A 20,886-nucleotide genomic window follows, 5' to 3' on the forward strand; every position below is an offset into this window, starting at 1 on the left:
CACTATATATTTTTACCTTCAAAAAGGTCTAAGCTAATTAATTTTCAGACATTTACACTGAAAAACAGCTCAAATAAAGATGTTTACAAATCATTCTCCCAGGCAGGGTACTTATTCTTCAAATACTCAATCTGCACATCAAGAATGGGACCAACATTTTTCTTTTATTTATCATTATGTGTCACATGAAACTGTTTAGACATGATTAATTACAGGACCCCTTTATTGCTTTATCATATTACATCCTAAAACATTCAAAATTTAATTAGAAAACATTTGGAAGAACATTTATAAATAGTTTCATAAAATACAAAAAAATGTAATATCTACAAAATATAAACTCATGTACAGGTTTCAGGATCAAAAACACATTTGGAAGCAAACATGAATTAATAACCTCCTTGGAACTGGAAAGTTTGTTTCCTTTCCTGTGAATAAACTGAACCGACACACAATAACTCTCAAACTGAGATACTTAAACACCACAAGGTACAACTATCACTTTAAATGGAATACGCGTGGTGAGGAAAAACCCAGCCTACTGCACACTGACACCGTTTTAGTTGCAGGAAACTGAAAATCTGACGTCCGACTCCTTCGGGGATTTCAGTCATCTCCTTCATTAAGTGGTGAGCCACAGTGGCTGTGCTGTACTACAAGACTTTCCTGCTGAAGGAATGCCTCTGCATCCATGTTGTTCAAACATGACAGACGGAGTCAAAATCTCTGAGCATTAGAAATTATAAAACTGATAAAGTCTTTGTTACAACTAGTCAAAACACCAAACAAACTAAAGGTCAACCTCAGGAGCTGAACTACAGCAGGAAATGTATCCTTTCAGCAAACTCTTAGAGCATGCAAGTCTTAGTCATATATGAACGTCAGCGTGTTGCTGTAAAACCACAACTCTCTGCTTTTGGACTATAAATGATGCCCACATGAGAGAAAAAGAGGTAGAGTGGTGTCTGTTTGAGGGTTTCAAGGCAGAAATTTACAACTTAAAGAGAGGCATTTCCCCAATTGAAAGAAATATTTTTTTCATCTCACAATAGATTACTGGAGAATTATCATGAACACTTAGAGAAACAAATAGCTTCTAAGAACTGCTGCGGTTGCTTTCTTTTTCCTTTAGTCTCTGCTCTCGACCAAATCTCCTTCGAGTGCGCAGTGTATGTGTTTGGTGTTTACTAGAGGATGTAAATACTCAGAAAAATACTTAAACTCTTGGCAGGTCAATAAAAACCCACCTCTGCTTTCATGATTATATTCAGCTACAGAGTTCATGAAATACGTGACATCGCTGCAGTTGTCCTTTAACTTTTCCAAGACAAACTGCCAATGTTGTGAGGGCACCCAGAGAGAACTGTTGTTCCCTCCTCCATCTGTATTACAGATGGATTTGTACTCATTCCTGATGCAGCAGCAGAATCAGGAGCCCTACAGCACCTCTGGCTTCCACTGTAGGCTCTCCAGGTTCTCCTGCAGCTGCTGGGCACAGCCTGATAAATCCATGTGGTGCAGAGAGGAGTAAACATCTTTCAGGCTCGCAGAGGAGCGTTGGCTCCACAGCCTCAACATCTGATACTGCTGCTCCATGGATCCCAGAGTGGTCTCCAGCTCCACTCGCTCCATCTGCTGGTCGGGCACAGAGAGCAGCCGCAGGAACTCCTTCCATCGACGCAGTGGAACTTCCTTGATGATTTCATAGAGCACAATGGCAGGCCACCGACCAGAGTAATCATGCTGTCTAACACCTGGGAAAAGAGATTTGGGATGGGTCAACTGGCCTTTTTTAGGTTAGTTTCCATTGACTTACAGTAGTATTCACTCTTCTTGAAATTGCTCAGTTTTGTCTTGTTACAACCACATCCTTATGCTTTTGATTAATGAAAAAGCACACAGTACTTCAGAAGTGTAAAGCTAAAATTAAAAAAACTGAAAAACTAAGCCTGGGTGTTCTATTCAAACCTATTTACTTACCTAAATAAGTCTTAAAATAAGTTCCTGCCTTGAGAGGCTGACTGTTTAGTGAAATTAGTCTACCTGAGTTTAACCTATTATTTATATTAGAGCAGCACTTCTAAAAAGGCTTCACAGTAGAAATTACAACCACAATACCTCCATCTTCCACTAACTTCTCTGTCTCCCTAGTTCTGCAAGGTATGTAACATTAAGCTGAGCATCAGGGACCATTTTGCCGCTCCTCTGACTTAATTATCCTCCCTGACCATCTGAGGGAACCGCAGACTTTTGAGTATTCTTAAAAAGGACCACAAACGTTTTTGGGTTTTTTTGTACCCTGCACAATATTTTCGTTGCACTATTTATTTGTATATATTTTAAATTGATCTAATTTTTTTAACCTTGCTTTGATGATCATACATATTGCACGTTGAGGTTACAATATATGTTATTATTGTCATTATTGTTAAACATATCAGAGCACAAAAAGCATCAAGAACACCAAGGAACGTAGCAGGACAGGGATGAGGTTGTGGAAAGTATAAAGCGTGTTTAGGTTAAAGTGTGAGTGGCGGGTGGCAAGCCGTTTCTGAGAGAAAGCAGTTAAAACTCCTGTTTGCAGTTTTCCACGAGCCATGAAGAGGATGCAGCAAAGATACGAGGAAATTCTGGTCAGTGAACTAAAATACGGTAAAAGATGTTTTTGTTTGTTTCTCAAACAAATTCAAATAGATTAAAGGAGAGTGAAATTCTTCGCAAGGCACTGTTCAAGTTTTATTTCAACAATACATAACTTGTTTTTTAGGGATACATAATACTATCAGCATGTTATCAGTATCGGCTGGTATGAGCTTTAAAACGAAGCATTGGACATTCAGATATATACTCAGGTATATAAAATCTGCAGCACCAGCGTGTCCTGTGCACATAGCCGATGCATGAGTCTACCACAGGAAATGCTACGGTAAAATTGTTGGTTGGCTATCTCCAAAAACAGATCGCCAAACTGTTATTTGCACTGACTGCACAAGCCAGGAGGGAGAAAATAACAGTGTCTGTAAGTAGGTCATAAAAAAAACATACTTTTTAGCCAACAAATCAAAGTGTAGCAGAAAAAACAAAAAAAAAAACACGACACGCTGTCCTCTAAACAAAGCCCAAATTTTAAAACATGGTGGTGATGGTATCATGCTGTGGAGATGTGTTTTGCAACAGCAACATGAAAGCTGGGTCAGAGCTGACAGAAAGACTTTGGACTGTTACAGAGATTTAACTCACATGAGTTAAGGACCCCGAACTTCTGACAAAATGGTAATGTTTTTGTTCAAAGCATGTTAACGCATAAAGTCCAGACCAAAATCCAATTGAGAATCGGTGGTAAAAAGGAGCCTGAGTAATTTATTTCAGTCTGTAGAGGTGCAAAATTGGCTGAGAAATACAAAAAAAGAAAAACGCTTGCAGCTGTAATGGAGTAAAACGTGACTTTAAAAATAACTAATTCAAGGGTCGTCTGAATACAAACATATTCTATACATTCATAATTTTCTTCTAAATTTATGTGTGTGGTAATCAATCCAATTACATCCCGATAAGACGGAGGCTGTGGGTGTTACTTCAAAATGTATAAACATTTTAATTTGAACACTTTTTGAAAGTTTTTTTTTTCACAATTGAATTCAAGTGTATCATGACTAAATTCTCAGACATCTTTCATCAGAAAAGCTTAAAGCTTTTTCAGTAAACGTTGAATAGAGGATATGTCTCACATTTAAAAAAATATCTAGTTCATTATAGCCTACCCTGTGATGTCATTCAGTCTAATTTAATCTAGAAAGGAAAATGTGCATAACATTGCGATAAACTGACTGTCTGAGCTGCTTTTTGGCAGATTAACACTGGTGTGAAACAAAGATATGAATTATTTATCTGATTTCACTTTACCCTAGATGTTGAAATGCTGACTGACGTGCAAGAGAGGGCATCCTGCTTCCTTCTTTCCACCTCAGCAAGAATGACTGATTACAGATAAACTTTTTGTGAAGCAACAGTTGAAAAGGTGAAAAAAAAACCAAAAACAGAGATTGTGCGACATGAACGTGATCAGACAGCGCAGAGCATTGCAAATTGGTTTATTCCAAATTAAAAAAAGACTTTTACTGACTTTTTTAGTTAAGGTTTATAAAGAAAACTAATAATGTCCCTAAATTATCTTTGGTCGTCACGCTGTAATATTTATTACCACTGAGAAAACGTATATTAAAAAATAGGGCATGAAATTAATACCCACATATTTTCGGAAGACTTTAGAGTGTAAAGGCTAACACCGCTACCATTTACAGCATACCTGAGTTGCAGCCACAAAAATACAAATCATTCCCTTATTATTAATTTACTTTATCAATTCAAAATATTTTCTCGACTTCTGACAGAATAGCTGAATACAAAAATGAGCCACACCTAAAATACACAAAGGTTCCTGGTTGTTATTCAAAAAAGTTTGCAAAGAATTCTGAAAGTCTCTGAAAGGCAAAGTACACATTTCATCATGATAATACCCAATTACTGCACCTTTTAGTAATGCACAAAATTATTACCATGCTATTTGTTAATATTAACCTTATATCTAATTATGAAACATGGGGCATTCCACCTATATAATGAATGTACCAATCAGAACCCTAAACGTCTCTGGTCGTATTTAGCTGTCGTATTTAATTATGTGGTCCACTTAACACAAAGTAAAACTGAAAGGGAGGTGACTTCCTTGAGTGAGTTCCTTTCTTCAGATGCGTTCTTATATCATTCAGTGACTCATATAACATTTGTGGTGGTCATAAACCTCATAGCAACACAAAACACATTTGTGAGAATGAGATGACATCTAATAAGGGTGAAAGGTCTCATCTCTACATATTTACATGTTTAACAGTAGTAAAAAGATTAATTAAACCCATACGTCTTTATTCTTCTTTAATGTATTTTAGCACAAAATTAGGTTCCAACTTGCTGTTTATTAGCTAAATAATATGTCACAAGGAAAAGGCATTAATAATTTAACCTTACCCGCCGGAACTGCCCGCTGCACGTAGCAGTTAATATAAGCAGATGGTTCCTGACAGAGGGGCATCATGGGAGTTTCCTCATGAATACCAAATGTCTGGAAAGAACAAGAAAGAACAAATAAAACATAATTTCCCTTTTCTCTCAGAAAAGAAAAAAAAAAATCCTCTGTAACTGTTAAAATACCAGTGAATTATCTTTGGCCTTTGTCAGAAATGTTTGTTTTAACTACACTAGAGAGATGCTTATCAGAATTTTACTTTTGACCTTTGTACCAGTGTGCATGTAAGTGGTGGTGTTAAGGTTGTTTTTCATCCACCTACAGTACAGCTACTGTCTGTAGGCTACTCTTATCTGAATACAGCATAAAGATCATGAAACTTAGCACAAACCAGCGTGGTCGGGCTGCTACAGTGATGACTGTGTGGTTCTGTAAGGAGAAAAGCAGATATCATCAGTAAGTTTTCTGTTCGCATCGAGTCACTTAATGCAGAAATGGCATAACAAACAGCAAACACTAATATTCTCTAAACCCTGAATATTAGTTTGTAAGGGGTGGACTCTGTTTCCCTCCTGCACGATTATGCAGGTTGTGATTTCCTGAAGAGTAAACAATAGCACTAACTTGGTGTATTTAGATTAGTCTGAAATTTGAATGAAGCGACTGACTATATTTGGCAGCATTAAAGTAACACTTTAAGAGTTAAATTCAACACCCATCTGAGTGCATTTGCTAGTGTTAAATTAATTCTCTATATATAGTGTATATCTCACTCCAGTTGTTGTAATACCTCTAAAATAGTCAATGTACTTTGGCACTGCATATTTAACCCTGTGGAATTTAGTGTGTAGTCAATATGCGCAAAAGCTGGAGGACAATACCTATAGCAACACCGTTGCTATTGTAGTACACAAAAACGTCTGACTGCAAGGGCTCAGTTCAGTGTTCCTCATACTGCTTTTTATTATGATGGCAGACACATAGGGATAAAACATTCTTAAATGTTTTCTGTGCTGTTTCAATTTACATTGTAAGGTCATTGTATTGTCAATTCTGATGTCACTTATCCTGAACTGAATCAACAACCCTCAGTGTGCAGCAGGCTTTTTTTTTTCAGTTTGCATGTACATCAGGCTCCCTTGTGAGTGCATGTAGGACACAACTTTAAATAATTTCCTTATCTGTTTAATAGTTTATATCATAAATTGTTTCAGTAAGCAGAACATGGGTTATTGTAGCTAATGTTTTGGTTTCTGTGCCCGCCATTGCATATGTATCAGGTGCGCAGAGCTGCAGTTTTGAATGCCATCATCTTCTGGTTAGTGGAAGGAAAACAGCTCTATTATTAAAGACAGACAGCTTTTTTTCTCAAATTTGTGGTATTTTTATTTTGTTTTGCCTGGTTCTGCTGGAGGTTTCTTCCTGTTAAAAGGGAGTTTTTCCCCTCCACTGTCGCTACAAGCATGCTTATTGTGAGGGATTGCATTCGAGTCAATGGGTCGATGCCATGAACTGGTTTTCCTTGGATAGAAAACTTTGAATCAATTTGACTGTATGATCTGATGAACTGTATAGTGCCTTGAGATGACACGTGTTGTGAATTGGCACTCTATAAATAAACTGAATTGAATTGAAATGAAATTGAGAAAAATCTTTTCCTGTATAATCTCAAGCAGCTACTGTAGGTTTAGGTGGCTATTCTTATTTCCAGCCCAGGTATGGTCACTAATTAAACAAACAGATATGTTAATTTCACCTTTTTCAACACTGTGCATTCAGTTTTTAAATGTCTCTTATGTTCTCTGTGTTAGGCGAAGTCATTGTTTCCTCCCATAAATATCTGGGCCCAACACAGTTCTTCACCACTTTGAAATATAGTCAGAAACAGCAGTTTTTTTGGGACGGGGTGCTAGTCTGTTAGATCTTTAAGCTCCATATCGCCACACAAATATTCATTTTATAACTAATTGAAGCTCTACACTTTGCGATCACTATCTTTATATGGATCCCAGATTTTCCATTATATATCCTTTACTTAATTGATTATATTTTGAAATCCCTTTTCTCACATTTGGAAAAGTAAATTAATGTAATTCTATTTAGCTATAAGCTTATATACAAGTGAAATTCAAAATCTGTGTAGTTCCTAAAATATTATTTTAAATTCCTATTTGAATTTATTTGCCATGAAAATTTAAGGTAATCTAACAGTAAACTCAAATGCTTGATAAGAGATGGAGCAGAGTCTATTGAATGATCCTGCTAAGGTCTTTGATCAGATGTGTGGAGTTAGATACAATATTTAGTTACCGTTGATTCCTGGGGTCTGTCCTCCCAAATCTTTTTTTGTGGTCCAGCAGGGAAGAACATCTTTCTTTCTGAACAGGTTACAGAGGAGCAGCAGCAACAACAACAGCGCCAGAAGTGTTCCAAAAGCCCCCAGCAAATAATTCCAGGGTAAGTGGTTATCTGTTGAAAAAAACAACATAGCACAGACGTGAGTCCTTTAATTCCAATCACTGACAAACTGGAAAAATTTAGGACCTATTGATCTTATTAAAACTAAATAAAAAAGTTATAACTTACGATCTTTCTCCACTTTCTCGACAATAGGGTTAGATGTTCTCGTAGTTGTACTTGTAGTTGGAGTCTTCGTTTCATCTTTATGGAGAGAAAATGCATTGCAATCACATGTTTAATTAGTATGATAAAGATAATTTACTTCCATCAAAGGCAGAAAAAGAGATAAAAAACAATGGTAGTAAATGTCTCATATCTATTGAAGACACTCGTCATTCATGTTAGAAAAAGAAAACATGCTTTGCCTTAAAAATACAAACATTTTATTTTCCGGATTTTACTGTCTCCCTTCCTGTTTTTAAAGATTTTGAATTTTTTTCCCAGCGAGCTGTATTAGCTATTTAATATCTTTTTTAAACTGAAGATGCAGAAGGAACCACAAAAGTTCAACAAGCAAGGAATTAAAGACAATGATTGCAATTCAATGTCAATTCAGTTTACTGTGCGGGCACAAATATGTACATTCCTCTAGACATAATATGTTTTAGTGTAATTTTCCATGATAAAGTAACAGCATTTTTGGTTTATCAAAGAGAATTATCTATTCCTTATGGAAAAGATGCTCAAGCTTTCTAAGTTTAGGTGATTAAAGTTACTGTATACCAAATGTCTTAGGACAATGGAGGGTCTAAGGCCTAACATTGTCATTTCAAATCTCTAAAGAGACAAACAGTTTTTTGTTTTGTTTTTCAAAAATAAATGTCCCAAAAACATATTCACTATTGTGCTTCATGATGAGAACAATATTACAGCTGATAGGAGTGCATGTGCCAAATGTGGATCTTTTTACAATAAAGATAATGTTCAATTTCAATGTATTAGTTCTACTTATCACTGACAACTCTTTTTTTTCCCCCCAGAAGGTGACTGCGCAGCCTGCCGTAATGTGCAGGCAAATGGAAAAGCATGAAGTAAAAATGTCTGTGATCATGAGAATGTAAAGGTTTCCATGACTGCAGAGACGTTTACGAGGAAAATGAAAGATTTACCACATGATTAAGAAACCGGTAAAAAAAATATCTTTAGCGGATGCTTATCTGACTCGATCAGTCCTTTTCTTCTCAAGAATTTTGTTGCGCTTTTTTTTTTCATAATGCTACTTTTGGTAATTGAGATTTGCAGAAATTAGGTATTCAAAGCTCTCATCGCAATATTTTAAACAGCTAAGCTTTATGCTTGAACTAGCCATTAAAAACCCTCTTTTGTTTTTCAGCTATTACTGCAGATTGTGGTTCTTACAATTTCCTTTTTTAGTTTAAGACGACCTTAATCTGTAACAAGATTGTTCAATATTTTGCTTGAGTGCATGCTAAGGAATAAAACAGGTTCTCCCCTTAGAAACCCTTCCCAATAAGCCTCTGGTTTTAGAAATTTCTGCAGGATCTGAAGAAGTTTTAAGTCAAAAATTAAATTTTAGATCTAAGATCAATTCTTAAATGGATGTAGGATTCCAGAAATCATACATAAGGGAGTCCTAAATTTCAATATTCAATCATTAATTCTTTAATCAACGTTTCATTGGTTTTAGTGATTGCAAGGACAACATTCTCAAATTAAGATGACACAGGTAACACTACATTGTAAAGATTAATATAATTTATTTATCTAACTTGTTTAAGCTTTATTTCTATAACTGACGCATACATTTTATTTAAACTAAAGTCTGAGGCATGTTTAGTTAAAGATGAACCTGTTCTTCATTTCAATAAGAATTTCACCACCTCATGTTGGTATAAATACTCTGATTCTTGGGTCCCCAGCTAGATTTTCAACGTCTTTTCAATTTTTAACCAATGTAATGTCCAAATTATCAGCTGTTTATGTGTTGCTTTTAATAGATGAATCAACGATTTTGCATGATTTTTCCAATGTCTTTTTCACTCCAATGTTCAATTTCTAAAAGTTACAACTATATAGTTTGTCATATTCATTCCAATTTGTATCTATTCAAATCTACTCTATATCCTGTACTGTAAAGATTGTGGTTTAACTCGAAAATCAACAGTTCATCCTCTGCTTTGAAATGCATGTTAACTAAAATTTAGAATTTCCTTTGGTTTATTAAGAAACTGAAGTTAGTGTAGGGCTCCAACAATTATTTTGCTAATCCATTGATGTGTCGATTATTTTTTCGATTAATCGAATAATAATCGGACAACCAATGGGTCCTTAAAGAAGATTTTTTACTAAATTAAACCAGGTGAAACTAAAATTGTTCCACTGGAGGAGTTATGGACAGGGCATATTGACAGAAGGAAAAGTTTTTTTTTGTTTTTTTTATCTAAAATGCAAATTGCTTACAATAAATTTTTTTACAATTTTGCTGCTCAATACTGCTCTAGGTTGATCCCTCTGTCAGCTAAAGGTATGTTTTACAGTCTCTATACTTCATTAACAAATAATCTATCACTAAAGTAGTTGACGATTATTTCAATAATCGATTAATCATGATTAATCAGGATAATTGCTTCAGCCCTAAGTTTGTGTAGTTAATTAAAAAGCAAACAAAAAGGTGTTTTAACGTTGTTTTGTGCAGCCTGGCATGTTTTTGATTTGAATTATAAATCTTTTGAACATTAAATACTGAAAGTTTAGTGGAATAATCCCATCCCCCGCCTAGTCAAGCAAACATTTGTTGATTAACTCTTCCTGCACTTTCCAGTACAATAATATTTGATTCAAGTTACGGAAACCCAAATTCCTTATTAGACTTGCATGAATGTGTCACTGAATGTGCTCAAACTCATTTGATTTCGGCATTTTAAAACTGATCTGAAACAATTCATGCTTAAAAGCATCAAACTGTCAGTTGAAGTAAACATTTGGTGACAAAAAAAGAAAAAAAAAAGATTCATCAGTTAGCACGCTTGCTGTAATGAGGAGTTAGGATCTTCCGATGGTCATTCAACCATTTAGGCTTTCGCTTAGGTTATTGTATGTGATTTAGCATAGAATCTGAGTCTCATGTGAATAAGCTGAAAATTCAAGTGAGAGTCTTGTCACTTTTAAATGATCAAAGCCAAGCTTGGCAGCCTTCAGTTTGCAGAGGCATCTCGGCTCATCCACTCTGTCAGTGTAATTGAGCTCGACAATATCTCATAGCATTCACTCAACATTAATAATCTGTTTATTTAATTCAGGAGTCATGTTGAATCATGTGGAGTGACTTGAGGATTTTATGTTGAATAAAATGTGTGTACTGTAGTTTCATATTAAATGTGTGTGCATGACAATCAGGTTCATATGGTTTTTTTATGGTTAAATGGTTTTGAATTGTAGTGGGTTTTAATTGTTTTTAATTCTAACCTCTGATTTTCTGTTTTAACTTTGTCCGTTTTTTTGGTGGCTAGTTTAGTTCTATTTCTTTTTGTTTAGATGCTTTGTTTCAGTTTTGTTTCCATTAGTTTCATATTAGTTTTAGACTTTTATCTATATGTCTTGCATACCAGGGGGCCCTTAGAAAATCAAATCTGGTGACTGCTGCTTCTGCCATTTGGTTGCTGGAGCTAATTTTCTTTTAATCATTCGCTTTTTGGTATCACCTATCATCATCGTCATGCAGTGCATTACCAAACTAGATCAGGATACTCTTCTTTTACAATGGCGTCATTCTCTCTGCTTATCCAATTTATTTTATTTGAGTATGGCTCAATCCTCAGGTCTTGGGGGATATTTCCTAGCATGTTCATTCACAATTCCTAGTACCCTCCTCCTAACCCTCATTCCGGGTTTTCAACTTTCTCTGAAATCATTCAGTGTATCTACTTTTCAAAGTTACTTTAAAGAATCATCCACACCAACTCGACAAACAGGAATCCCTATCCTTCTAATTCTTTCTTCCTGTTAAAAGGGAGTTTTCCTCTCCACTGTCCCTAGATGCATGCTCAATGTGAAGTATTGCAGAGAGTCATTGAGTTCATGCAATCAGCTGGTTTTTCTTAGATAGGAAACATTTGACCAATCTGACTATGTTACCTTGTTGGGTGGTCTCTGTGGAGTGCCTTGGGGTGGAGTGTGTTGTGGATTGACGCTGTATAAATAAACTAAATTGAATTGAATAAAACTTAAAAAGCTGTTTCTCCATGCTGGAGCGGCGCCAGGAAACAGACATCGATATTGCCGCCACCCAAAAAACTTTGCTTTATCTATGTACACATGAAAAGAAAATAGGTTTTGGATTTCAACTCCCATTAGTTTTCGCTATAACTTCAAACAAAGGACAGAAATTTTTTAGGCTGGCCCTGAGAACTTGATTTTCATTCATGTATACATGCAATGACAACAAAATACATGTATTTTTGGTGTGGCTGCTTCAGCCTACTCATGAAAATGATCAAGATTTATAGATGCCTTTTAATGTCTATTATTCAATCTGAATATAACAATCTAACTGAAGTATTTTAATACTGACTGTGATTTTAATACAGGCTGTTGGAGGCTCCTCAATGTTCTCCTTCAACTGTCCACGATCAAATACAAACAACTGTAGCCCATTTTTATTTGTTTTATTTTATATTTATTTTGTTATATAGAAGAAAATGTGAATCAATTTTTTATACAATATATAAAGACTTAAATTTTGTGTTTTTGAAGAAATAACAAGAGAGAAACTCTCACAGACTCTGTAGTGATGCTAACTGGCCTGTCCCTGAAAATTATGTAGCTCACCTTCTTCACTGGGAAAGGGAGGGGTGGATGGGGGGGTTGAAGAGATGGGGCTGTTGGACCTGTGGACCTGTAATCTCGGCAGTTGATACACTGACAACTAGTCTGCAATGTATTTTGGAGCTGAGCCTTTCTGTTATTTATTGACTAAGAGACATATTGTGAAGACGATTCTCTGAGGCAGGAGTTAGTGTAACGGCTTTAGCATCTGGATGATGTTCCCCAAGGTGTTTCCTTCAAACTTGCAGTGTAAACTTTTTGTGTGTTTAAAAGATCTTTATTAGCAAAAGTGGGGACAGACAAGTAAACAAAGAACAGTGATTCAACATTTCTACAAAGAGTAGTCAACAGACATTTATGTAAAATGGCTTGAAAATGGGGTATAAATTAAAACTTTGAATTGTCCTAAGTTTTATAGTTTATCTAAAAAGATTCTAAAATTTTGTCAACATAACAAACCTGGGGAGTGTACCTTCAGAATGTATGTAAAAACGGCAACTGTGCTGTGCCTCATGAGAAGGTTGCTTAAGCAGTTGAACAGTTATCTGCTTGGGTAGTTTTAATGGCCTATTCTTTGTTTCTTCTTTTTTTTTGAGGACTCATTGTCCTCATAGATGCATACATAAATCTAAAGAGATTCTGAGGGTATGAAGAGAATAATTAAATAACAGATATATCTGGATGTTTTACCTACCTTTCACAGGTTTATCTGGTGTGTTTGCCAGAGAACAGTTTTTCCAGCATTCTCGGTTTTTCTTACACCATTCACTGAAAAAGAAAGAACCAAATACAAGTGAGTGAAGAAAAGCAATGTCTTTTTTTCTAGTGTTGCACCGATACCGATACCAGTATCGGACTGGGCCCTGATCCGGCACTAAGTTGGTGGCATCGGTATCGGCGAGTACCAACAAATAAGGCACCGATACCATTTTAGAGCCAAAAGTTTATTCACCTATTGTCACCCATTCCAGATAGGCAATTAAAAGTTCTACTGGATTCATTTTATATTAGTATTTTTCTTGCTTCAGAAAGGTAGGCAGCAGCTTGACAAAGCCATGATGGCAATTATTTTACATCCAAGTAGTATGATTCAGATATACAGACACACATCAATTTCAGACAGATGGTGTTTTTATGGTAGCGGTATCAGCCAAAACTGCACAGCCAGGTATCTGTTATCAGTATCGGGGCCAAAAAAATGGCATCGGGACAAAACTACTTTTTTTGCATTCCCATGACCCATCAGTGGTTTTGAATTCTGTTATTTATTATAGTTATTGATATGTTCCAGTGATGTTTTCACTAAAAATTAAAAGGTCAAAAGCTGCAAACAACATGTATGCATCAATTATATTCTCACAACCTGAAGGAAGTGGATATTTTTAACCACTGAAAAATGACTAAGCCATACTGCTTTTATGATTATGCAGTGTTACCCACTAAGTAAGCAAAATATGTAAATAACATGAAATAACTTCTAAATGAACCAGCTTAAAAAATTGGAGCCCAGGTTTAGAAAGAAGGAATCTTTAAAACACAGTCTGTCACATATAGTGATGCAGACATTATAACAAGGAAGACAATTAATAAAAGCAGCTGTGAAAAGGCATGATGCTGAAAATTGTCTTCATCTTCTTAACTATCAACACATTCTGCTGAAGTAAAAAGTTTTTTTTCTTGCGGGTGTATTATTATCAATCTTATCAAAGCTTCCTGAGTACAGAGACATCCGCAGTTCATGCTGTCAAACCCAGGCAGCACTGGGCCTAAGCAAAACCACAGAAACTGTGTTTCCTCATAGAGATGTGCAAAAAAATACATATCAGACTGGGAAATTTACAGCTTGACTGCAAAACATGCTCCTATTTTACAAGAGGAAAGCATGTCTAAAGCAACAACAGAACCACATAGGTCAAGGAATTATTTTCTTTTGGGGCAAGCGTTGATTTAAAGATGCAGATATGGTTTAAATACATAAAAAACAAGTAGTTTCTTTTGGTGTTGAGCAATTTGTGGACAAAATTACAAAACCATTCATCAGAGCTCTGGCTATAATTTTCTAAGCTTTACAGAAAAGCACTTTTAAAGGTAGAAATTCTGTGAAATTTATACCAACCTTAAAAATTAAAGGATCAGTGATGAAATGTCTTTCTATACCGTTGCTAAAATATAACATTTGGTCCCAGCTATTGTAATGAATTATCCCATTTTTTTATTTACTCACAATAATAAATGTCATTAAGGAATATTTAAGACTTTTAGATTTAAAAATACTTTACTTGCATAAATATACCAAAACAAGCTTTCTAAAAGCTATTTGGATCAGGACAATGCTTTTTTTTTTTATTTCCATGCTGCCATCTTGATAAGTTTCCAGGGCTCTCATGGCCAAACCTCTGCATTAACTGTTAAGAAATGTAGTTAATTTTTTTGCTAGTTGCTGATTGGCTACAGGCTGACAGTTGAATAACTGGACAATTCAGCTATTTGGTCACCACTATGGGTGTCCCAAAATGTAGCTTCACTTACCTTTGGCATGACAGACACTTGTCCACATAATCTTTATTGCTGGTATCTAAAGAACACATGATTAAATTGATTTGTCTTCGTATTTTGGTGTTTCATTTAATCAAATATGAATACGTTGAAAAGTGAAAAGTTATTATATCTGACCTTCACCAGTTGTAGAAGAGCATTTCTCACAGCCACCCTCCTTTGAATACTCTCCAGCTGAACAGTTACACACCACATTAGAAGTCGTAGTACAAGGTTGTTTCTCGTCTTTAGGACCTTAAAGAAATAAATATTTTTTGGTATAACAGACATTAGAAGCTATTTAGTCCATTATGAGCAACTAATAAATGAAGAACTTCCAATGAAGAACGTTTTATAACAACTAAAGACACTTACGACCGCAATTGCCGCAACGCACACATTTATCACGAGTGTTGCTTATGGAAGTAAATGTCCCTGAAGGACATTCTGTGCAGGTAAACGTTCCGTTTTTACAAGAACCATTTTTATGGAACCCTAAGGACAAAAAAACAAACAAACAAACAGAGGCAGAAGAGATATTAGCTGAACTTGTAGAGATGTTTAACTAGTAACTAAAAGTTAATTGGGGGATTTTATTGTGATAACCTACCAGGCGGGCAAATAGCTACGCATTTATATTCTTTCGCCTCAGTGAGACCAGGTCCAGTGATCATGTGGGACAGTATCAAGAAAACAACCTGAAACAAAAGTATATGGTTTGGCAATCTATTAGATCATGAAGCGTTGAGAGTGTGAGAACATTACATTTGACACATAGGAAAGATTTACGATGATCAGGATGTTTAAACAATATATTAAAACCTCAATCCCTATTTTCATTGATTTTAATACAATTATTATTTTTCAAATCCTTCTTATGAACTGTATGCATTATTTTCCATGTTTCCACTGCGATGATTTGTGCTGTGCTGAATTCCAACTTTGAAGGTCCCTCTTTTCATCACCCAGATTTTTAGCTCCCTTTACAGATTCCCTACTAGCTTTTAGGCAGGATTGTGTCTGGGCTGCTCTAAAGTATTACCTCTAACCAGATGAAGCATGCAGCTACAAATAAAAAAAATATTTACTTTAAACCTAAGTCGGTCAGGCTTATAAGTAAATTTGTGATTGAATGAATGTGACTGGGGCTTTATATCAAGATGTCCATCATTGTGAGGCACTTCTATCCCTGTAAGGCTGGCAAAAATAACCACTGTGCAATTTCTCCAAGACCAGAGGAGAGGTAAGACAGATTATGTTGCCCTTTATTTTAGGGACACTAGATTCAAAGGTACGAAGTCAGGGGAATTAAATAAGAGACACCAGAAAGCAGTGTTTGGCTGCCCTTAAAGAGACTTCGTAAGAGGCAGACGGATAAGCCTGTAAGGCAAAATGTTGGCTCACTACAGTACATGTTAGTTGTAGCAACTAAGGAGGATGTAAATAAATAATTGGCTTGCAATGAATTTTCAATAAATGGCTTATTTGATTAAAATTTGTCATATCTGATTAACTGATAATATCCGCTTAGGCAGTGTTCCTCTAGGTCCTGCGTCTTGCACCTTTTAGATGTGTCTCTGCTTCCACACCTGAATCAAATGGCTGAATTACCTCCTCGATGTGCAGTAAGGGTATCTAGAGTCCTGCTATTGACCTGATAATATGTTGAGTCATATAAAAAAGCAGAGGTACATCTAAAAGGTGCAGGGCACCAGACCTGGAGGATTGCAGCTGAGGAACTCTGGCTTAGGCGGACCTTCTTTGAGTGTTGTAGAGTTGGTCTCATCTAGAAGAGAGTTCGAGAGGATGATGCAAGACGTGGAGGAAGTTTACACAAATTTGTAGCATGACTAAAAAAAGACGACACCAATCAGTATGGTAGATAGTGAGGGTCTTCGTGAGGTAATGCACCTCATTGAGCCAATTTTAAACCGTAACCAAAACATCACAAAGTATAACTCCCAGCACTGAAAACAGTACACTATTCCAGCTACCATCAGGTAGCTGAAGTAGTCTGATAGTATGTCGGAGCAACACTCCCTGTCTTTAAATGAGATTTCTGTTTATGGGGGATTGTGGGGATTATAACAGTTTCATATATTCTAATTTATTTATCTTGTTTTCTTTTTTGACAGTAATTGCCATTTAGTTATATTTTATGTGTATATATTTACATTTAATTGTTTGAGAAAACATTTTTGTTTAATTTGTCAGTATAAAGCTACAAAATAGATCATTAATTTAATGATGTGCTTCTTTTTTTATTTCAGTATATTGTAAAAAAAAAAAAAAAAAATATATATATATATATATATATATATATATATATATATATATATATATATATATATATATATATATATATATATATATGTTGTACTCTCTTAATTAAACAGAAAAATCAACACCAGTAAATGGCTGTTTATCAATGAATGCTTAGACAATAGATAAGGCCAATTAACTTTAGATTAGTTAATTAGTATATAACCTGGATCCCTAATAATCAACCTAACTCTATAGCCAGTAAATGAAAGGTAATAATAAATAAATAATATAATATAATGTTTGACTTAATACTTCTAAGATTACATTTACTAACAACGAGGATCATACCAGATACGGGCCAGTATAAGATTCTCACGTTACAGAAACCTTGTGTAAAACTAACAATTTTAACATTCATTATCTGCTCTTTAAAAGCAGTTTCAAGTGCTTATTGAGCAGGTTTAAACACCTCTTTGCTAATATATATTTTCTTCTTTGTAGAGTAACTCTATGAAGCCGACATCAGCTGGATAATTCAGCAAGTTCCCAACCTCAGAGAAGGAAATTTCATCTGGAACAACCTGGAAAATCAGAATTGCGAAACAGAAAGTTGGGGCAATAGTATCACATCCCACTTCTGCACATAAGATCGCAGCTACTCGCATCAACAGTAGTAAAACATTCTTTGACCTTTTTAGCTGTTTCTCATTATCTATGTGATATTTAGTCAGTGTTACACTTACTACTTTTTAGTGTTTATAAGACAAAAGCAGAGCAGTGTTACTGCTGTTGTAACAACAGCCATGGCAACCATATAACAGCCCATATACAGTAGATTTTTTTTTTTTTCTGACTTTCGGTCAATAGGAAACTGGAACAATATCATCTCAGAGATTACACAACTCTGACTTCCCAGCTTGGAGTTCCAAGGTTAATAGCATTATAACCAGCCAAACCTCTAATGGATACGATTTATCCTAAAAAATTGCTAAGTCAGTTTTATGAAGACATTCTAAAGCTTAGGTTTTGAAAATAAAGATCTCTGACTTTTAAAAGAAAAATACGTAAGAAACAGACTATCAGGTTCTTTTGGAGTTTATATACATGTATTGTTTGAAAACACATTAAAATCCACCACAAAAAAAATAGAAAAATAGTTGTGGCTCCAGAGCCCTAGATCAGGTAAACTTTTTAATCAGTTAGTTATTCAATAAATCATCACCAGACGATTAAAAGAAGACAATAACAAAATATTACATACAACTAGGCCCAATGTATCCATACCTATAAATGATTCAAGCTTCAAGTATTCAGTTTATTTAAACAATATGCTGGTCATAATATAACATAGAAGTAGTAACATCTTGAAACAACCATGCCAGAGAATGTGTAGACAGAGCTAAAGATTAGGGTGATGGCAGGGAGGACAATAAGCTGAAAAGACTTTAAACTTACCAAGTAAGATAGATAATCAAAGTACCAGTGGAGACATGCTTAGGGCTGCTCAATAAGAAGGGTTTAATTATGGTAATATCAATAAAGACTATATAGTTGATTAATGAGAAGGGTAACACTAATTGTTTTAGTTTTTTTTTTTAAAAAATGAATATAAACAAATAAAAAAAAGAAGAAAATTAAATAAGAAATTCTTAATATCTGTACTCCTTTTTAAGCATGATTCGTTCTTTTTTTTTTAAAAATCTGAAACCAAATCCTTGGTTGAATGAAAGTGATTTTATCACTAAAACTGCCAAGGATTTTAAAAAGTTTAACTCTAAACTTTATATTAATATTCCCAAAAGTTATCAAAAAAATGTCTGGAAAACCTAACCAGACAAACTTCAAGATCCAAAAAATATCATGCATGTCAATGAATCAATTGTCCAATAAACAAATCAGCAAACTTCTAAAGATGTTGACTCCAGGATATTTCAGTCTAGTTTATCATTAAATTAAGATCTAAGACCATATTTATGGCAGATTTTCACTAAGAGACAAAAACCTTGGCCAAAAATAGACAAGGGTTATTTGAGTTATATCATTGTTTGTTGGTTTTCTTCTACTGGTGATAACTGGATTTTACAGAAATTTACAACATAGATTTGAATGGCTCCCAAGTTCAAATGTGGAAAATCACTGACCAGATATATAATCTTTAAAGCGACATTCAATGCCTTTCCTATTTGTAGTCAGTCTAACAGGTCTGATTATCAACAACACATTATTTAAGTTCAATTTAACAAGTAAGACCAAGCAATGCAATCAGCATCAATCGAGAATGTTCACCTTATAAAAATGTGATAAGCACATGAAACTCTTAAGAAAACACATCAATGAAATTAAACCATCCTTCCTAAAAAAACCTGTCGCTGATCCAAATTATTTAAGGTCTAGGTTACTTACCCAGATAGAGTCCATGACAAGAGACCTGAGTGTAAAAGAGCTTTGCATTGAAGAAATATGAAAAATAAATATCGAAAAATTGAGGTTATCTAGTCATCACTGCGATAACCCACTGTGTCAACTAAAAGAACGCTGCATTCTGACTAATGCATCAGATTTCCTGACTCTGACTCAAATAAAGTGTCAAAGAAGGACTGTTGTGTTTTTTTTTTTTTGTATATTTGTGGGTCAGGACTGTCACTTCTATTGGAGAGAAGTGGTGCGAAAAACAGGAAACATAATGAGATCACTCACCAACCCCCTCCCCCCTACACACACATTATGACACACAGACATATACACACATCAGTGTTAGCGTCGACACACCAGTTTCTACAACCAGTGGCTTCTCACGATTCCAGCGAACTTTTAGTTCTTGACACAAAGAGGAATCAGTTTGAAAAGGTTCACAAAGATCATCTTAGAAGAAGTTTAAAGGGGAGAAATACACAATGGGGAACCTTAGCAACCTCAGTGCAGATCAGTTTCCTAGGAAGAAGATATTTTAAAGTATATTGTTTGATTTTATACACTTTTCTAAGATCCACATTGATGTGACCACTTTTGCTATAATCTTTTTGCTGCAGTAAAACCAGAATTTCCCCATTGTGGGACAATAAATTGATTTTCTATTCTATTCCATTCTAATAAAAATAAGCCAAAACTGATGTGCAGATTTAGATAATTACTCAAGAGACTGATTGTCAGGGTTCAACTTTCATTGTAGAGATTTCCAACCACATATGCGTCTGCGTCACGAGGTAAAATATTCATTGTAGGGCTTTTTTCAAGGGAGCTCTCTGACCACAGGTATGACTTTACCCGTTCCTCTTTTTTATATTCCCCTACTATGTGAACTGTGGGCAGTGATGGTTCACTGGTTGGTTTATAGGTTCCTTTAACCAGCTTCTGCTTCAGAGGACATTTCCTAACCTGAGAGGAAACTTTGGCTATGAAGTTTAGCAAAATTTCACAGCTGAACCATAATTGGTCTGGACAGAAATAGTAAATGTCGAGAGCAAAAGTGAACCTGCTATTAAAAATAGGTAATGAAGTAAATTCTTTTGGACGTAAATATAATTATGTTAAAATAATTAATCATTGTAAATTTGTAATTCTAAATATAAAAAAAAAACTGGTTGTGTTTTAGTTAAGTAGCAGTCTTCTTATTTTTAAAGGTTGAACATACTAGCTGAGGCACATGGCACAACTGGATCTTTCTTTTACTACTACTCTCCTAACTGCCGATTACACATGAAATTTACACACAACTGAAACAATGCAGTTCGCACATCTCAGGAATTGAATAGAACTTTATTGATCTCACATTGGAGAAATGTACCTCTGCATTTAACCCATCCGCTTGGGGAGCAGTG

At 35.2% G+C, this 20,886-nt stretch overlaps 1 protein-coding gene across 1 annotated transcript; it reads right to left on the minus strand.

The window, feature by feature from the left end:
* Nucleotides 1-152: 152 nt before the first annotated feature.
* On the minus strand, nt 153-19,910 carry si:ch211-112c15.8 (tumor necrosis factor receptor superfamily member 1A). The gene is made up of 11 exons (XM_038283050.1): nt 19,472-19,910; nt 15,414-15,501; nt 15,179-15,298; nt 14,942-15,058; nt 14,798-14,843; nt 12,963-13,036; nt 7,610-7,684; nt 7,334-7,492; nt 5,415-5,452; nt 5,026-5,119; nt 153-1,754 (listed from the first exon to the last, which is right to left on the minus strand). The coding sequence occupies exons 1-11, from the start codon at nt 19,517-19,519 to the stop codon at nt 1,438-1,440; spliced, it is 1,176 nt and encodes a 391-aa protein (XP_038138978.1). The 5' UTR covers nt 19,520-19,910; the 3' UTR covers nt 153-1,437.
* Nucleotides 19,911-20,886: the final 976 nt, after the last annotated feature.

Source organism: Cyprinodon tularosa, unplaced genomic scaffold (genome assembly GCF_016077235.1).
Source record: "Cyprinodon tularosa strain WSP-4 unplaced genomic scaffold, ASM1607723v1 ctg19, whole genome shotgun sequence".
In the NCBI taxonomy this organism is placed as follows: domain Eukaryota; kingdom Metazoa; phylum Chordata; class Actinopteri; order Cyprinodontiformes; family Cyprinodontidae; genus Cyprinodon; species Cyprinodon tularosa.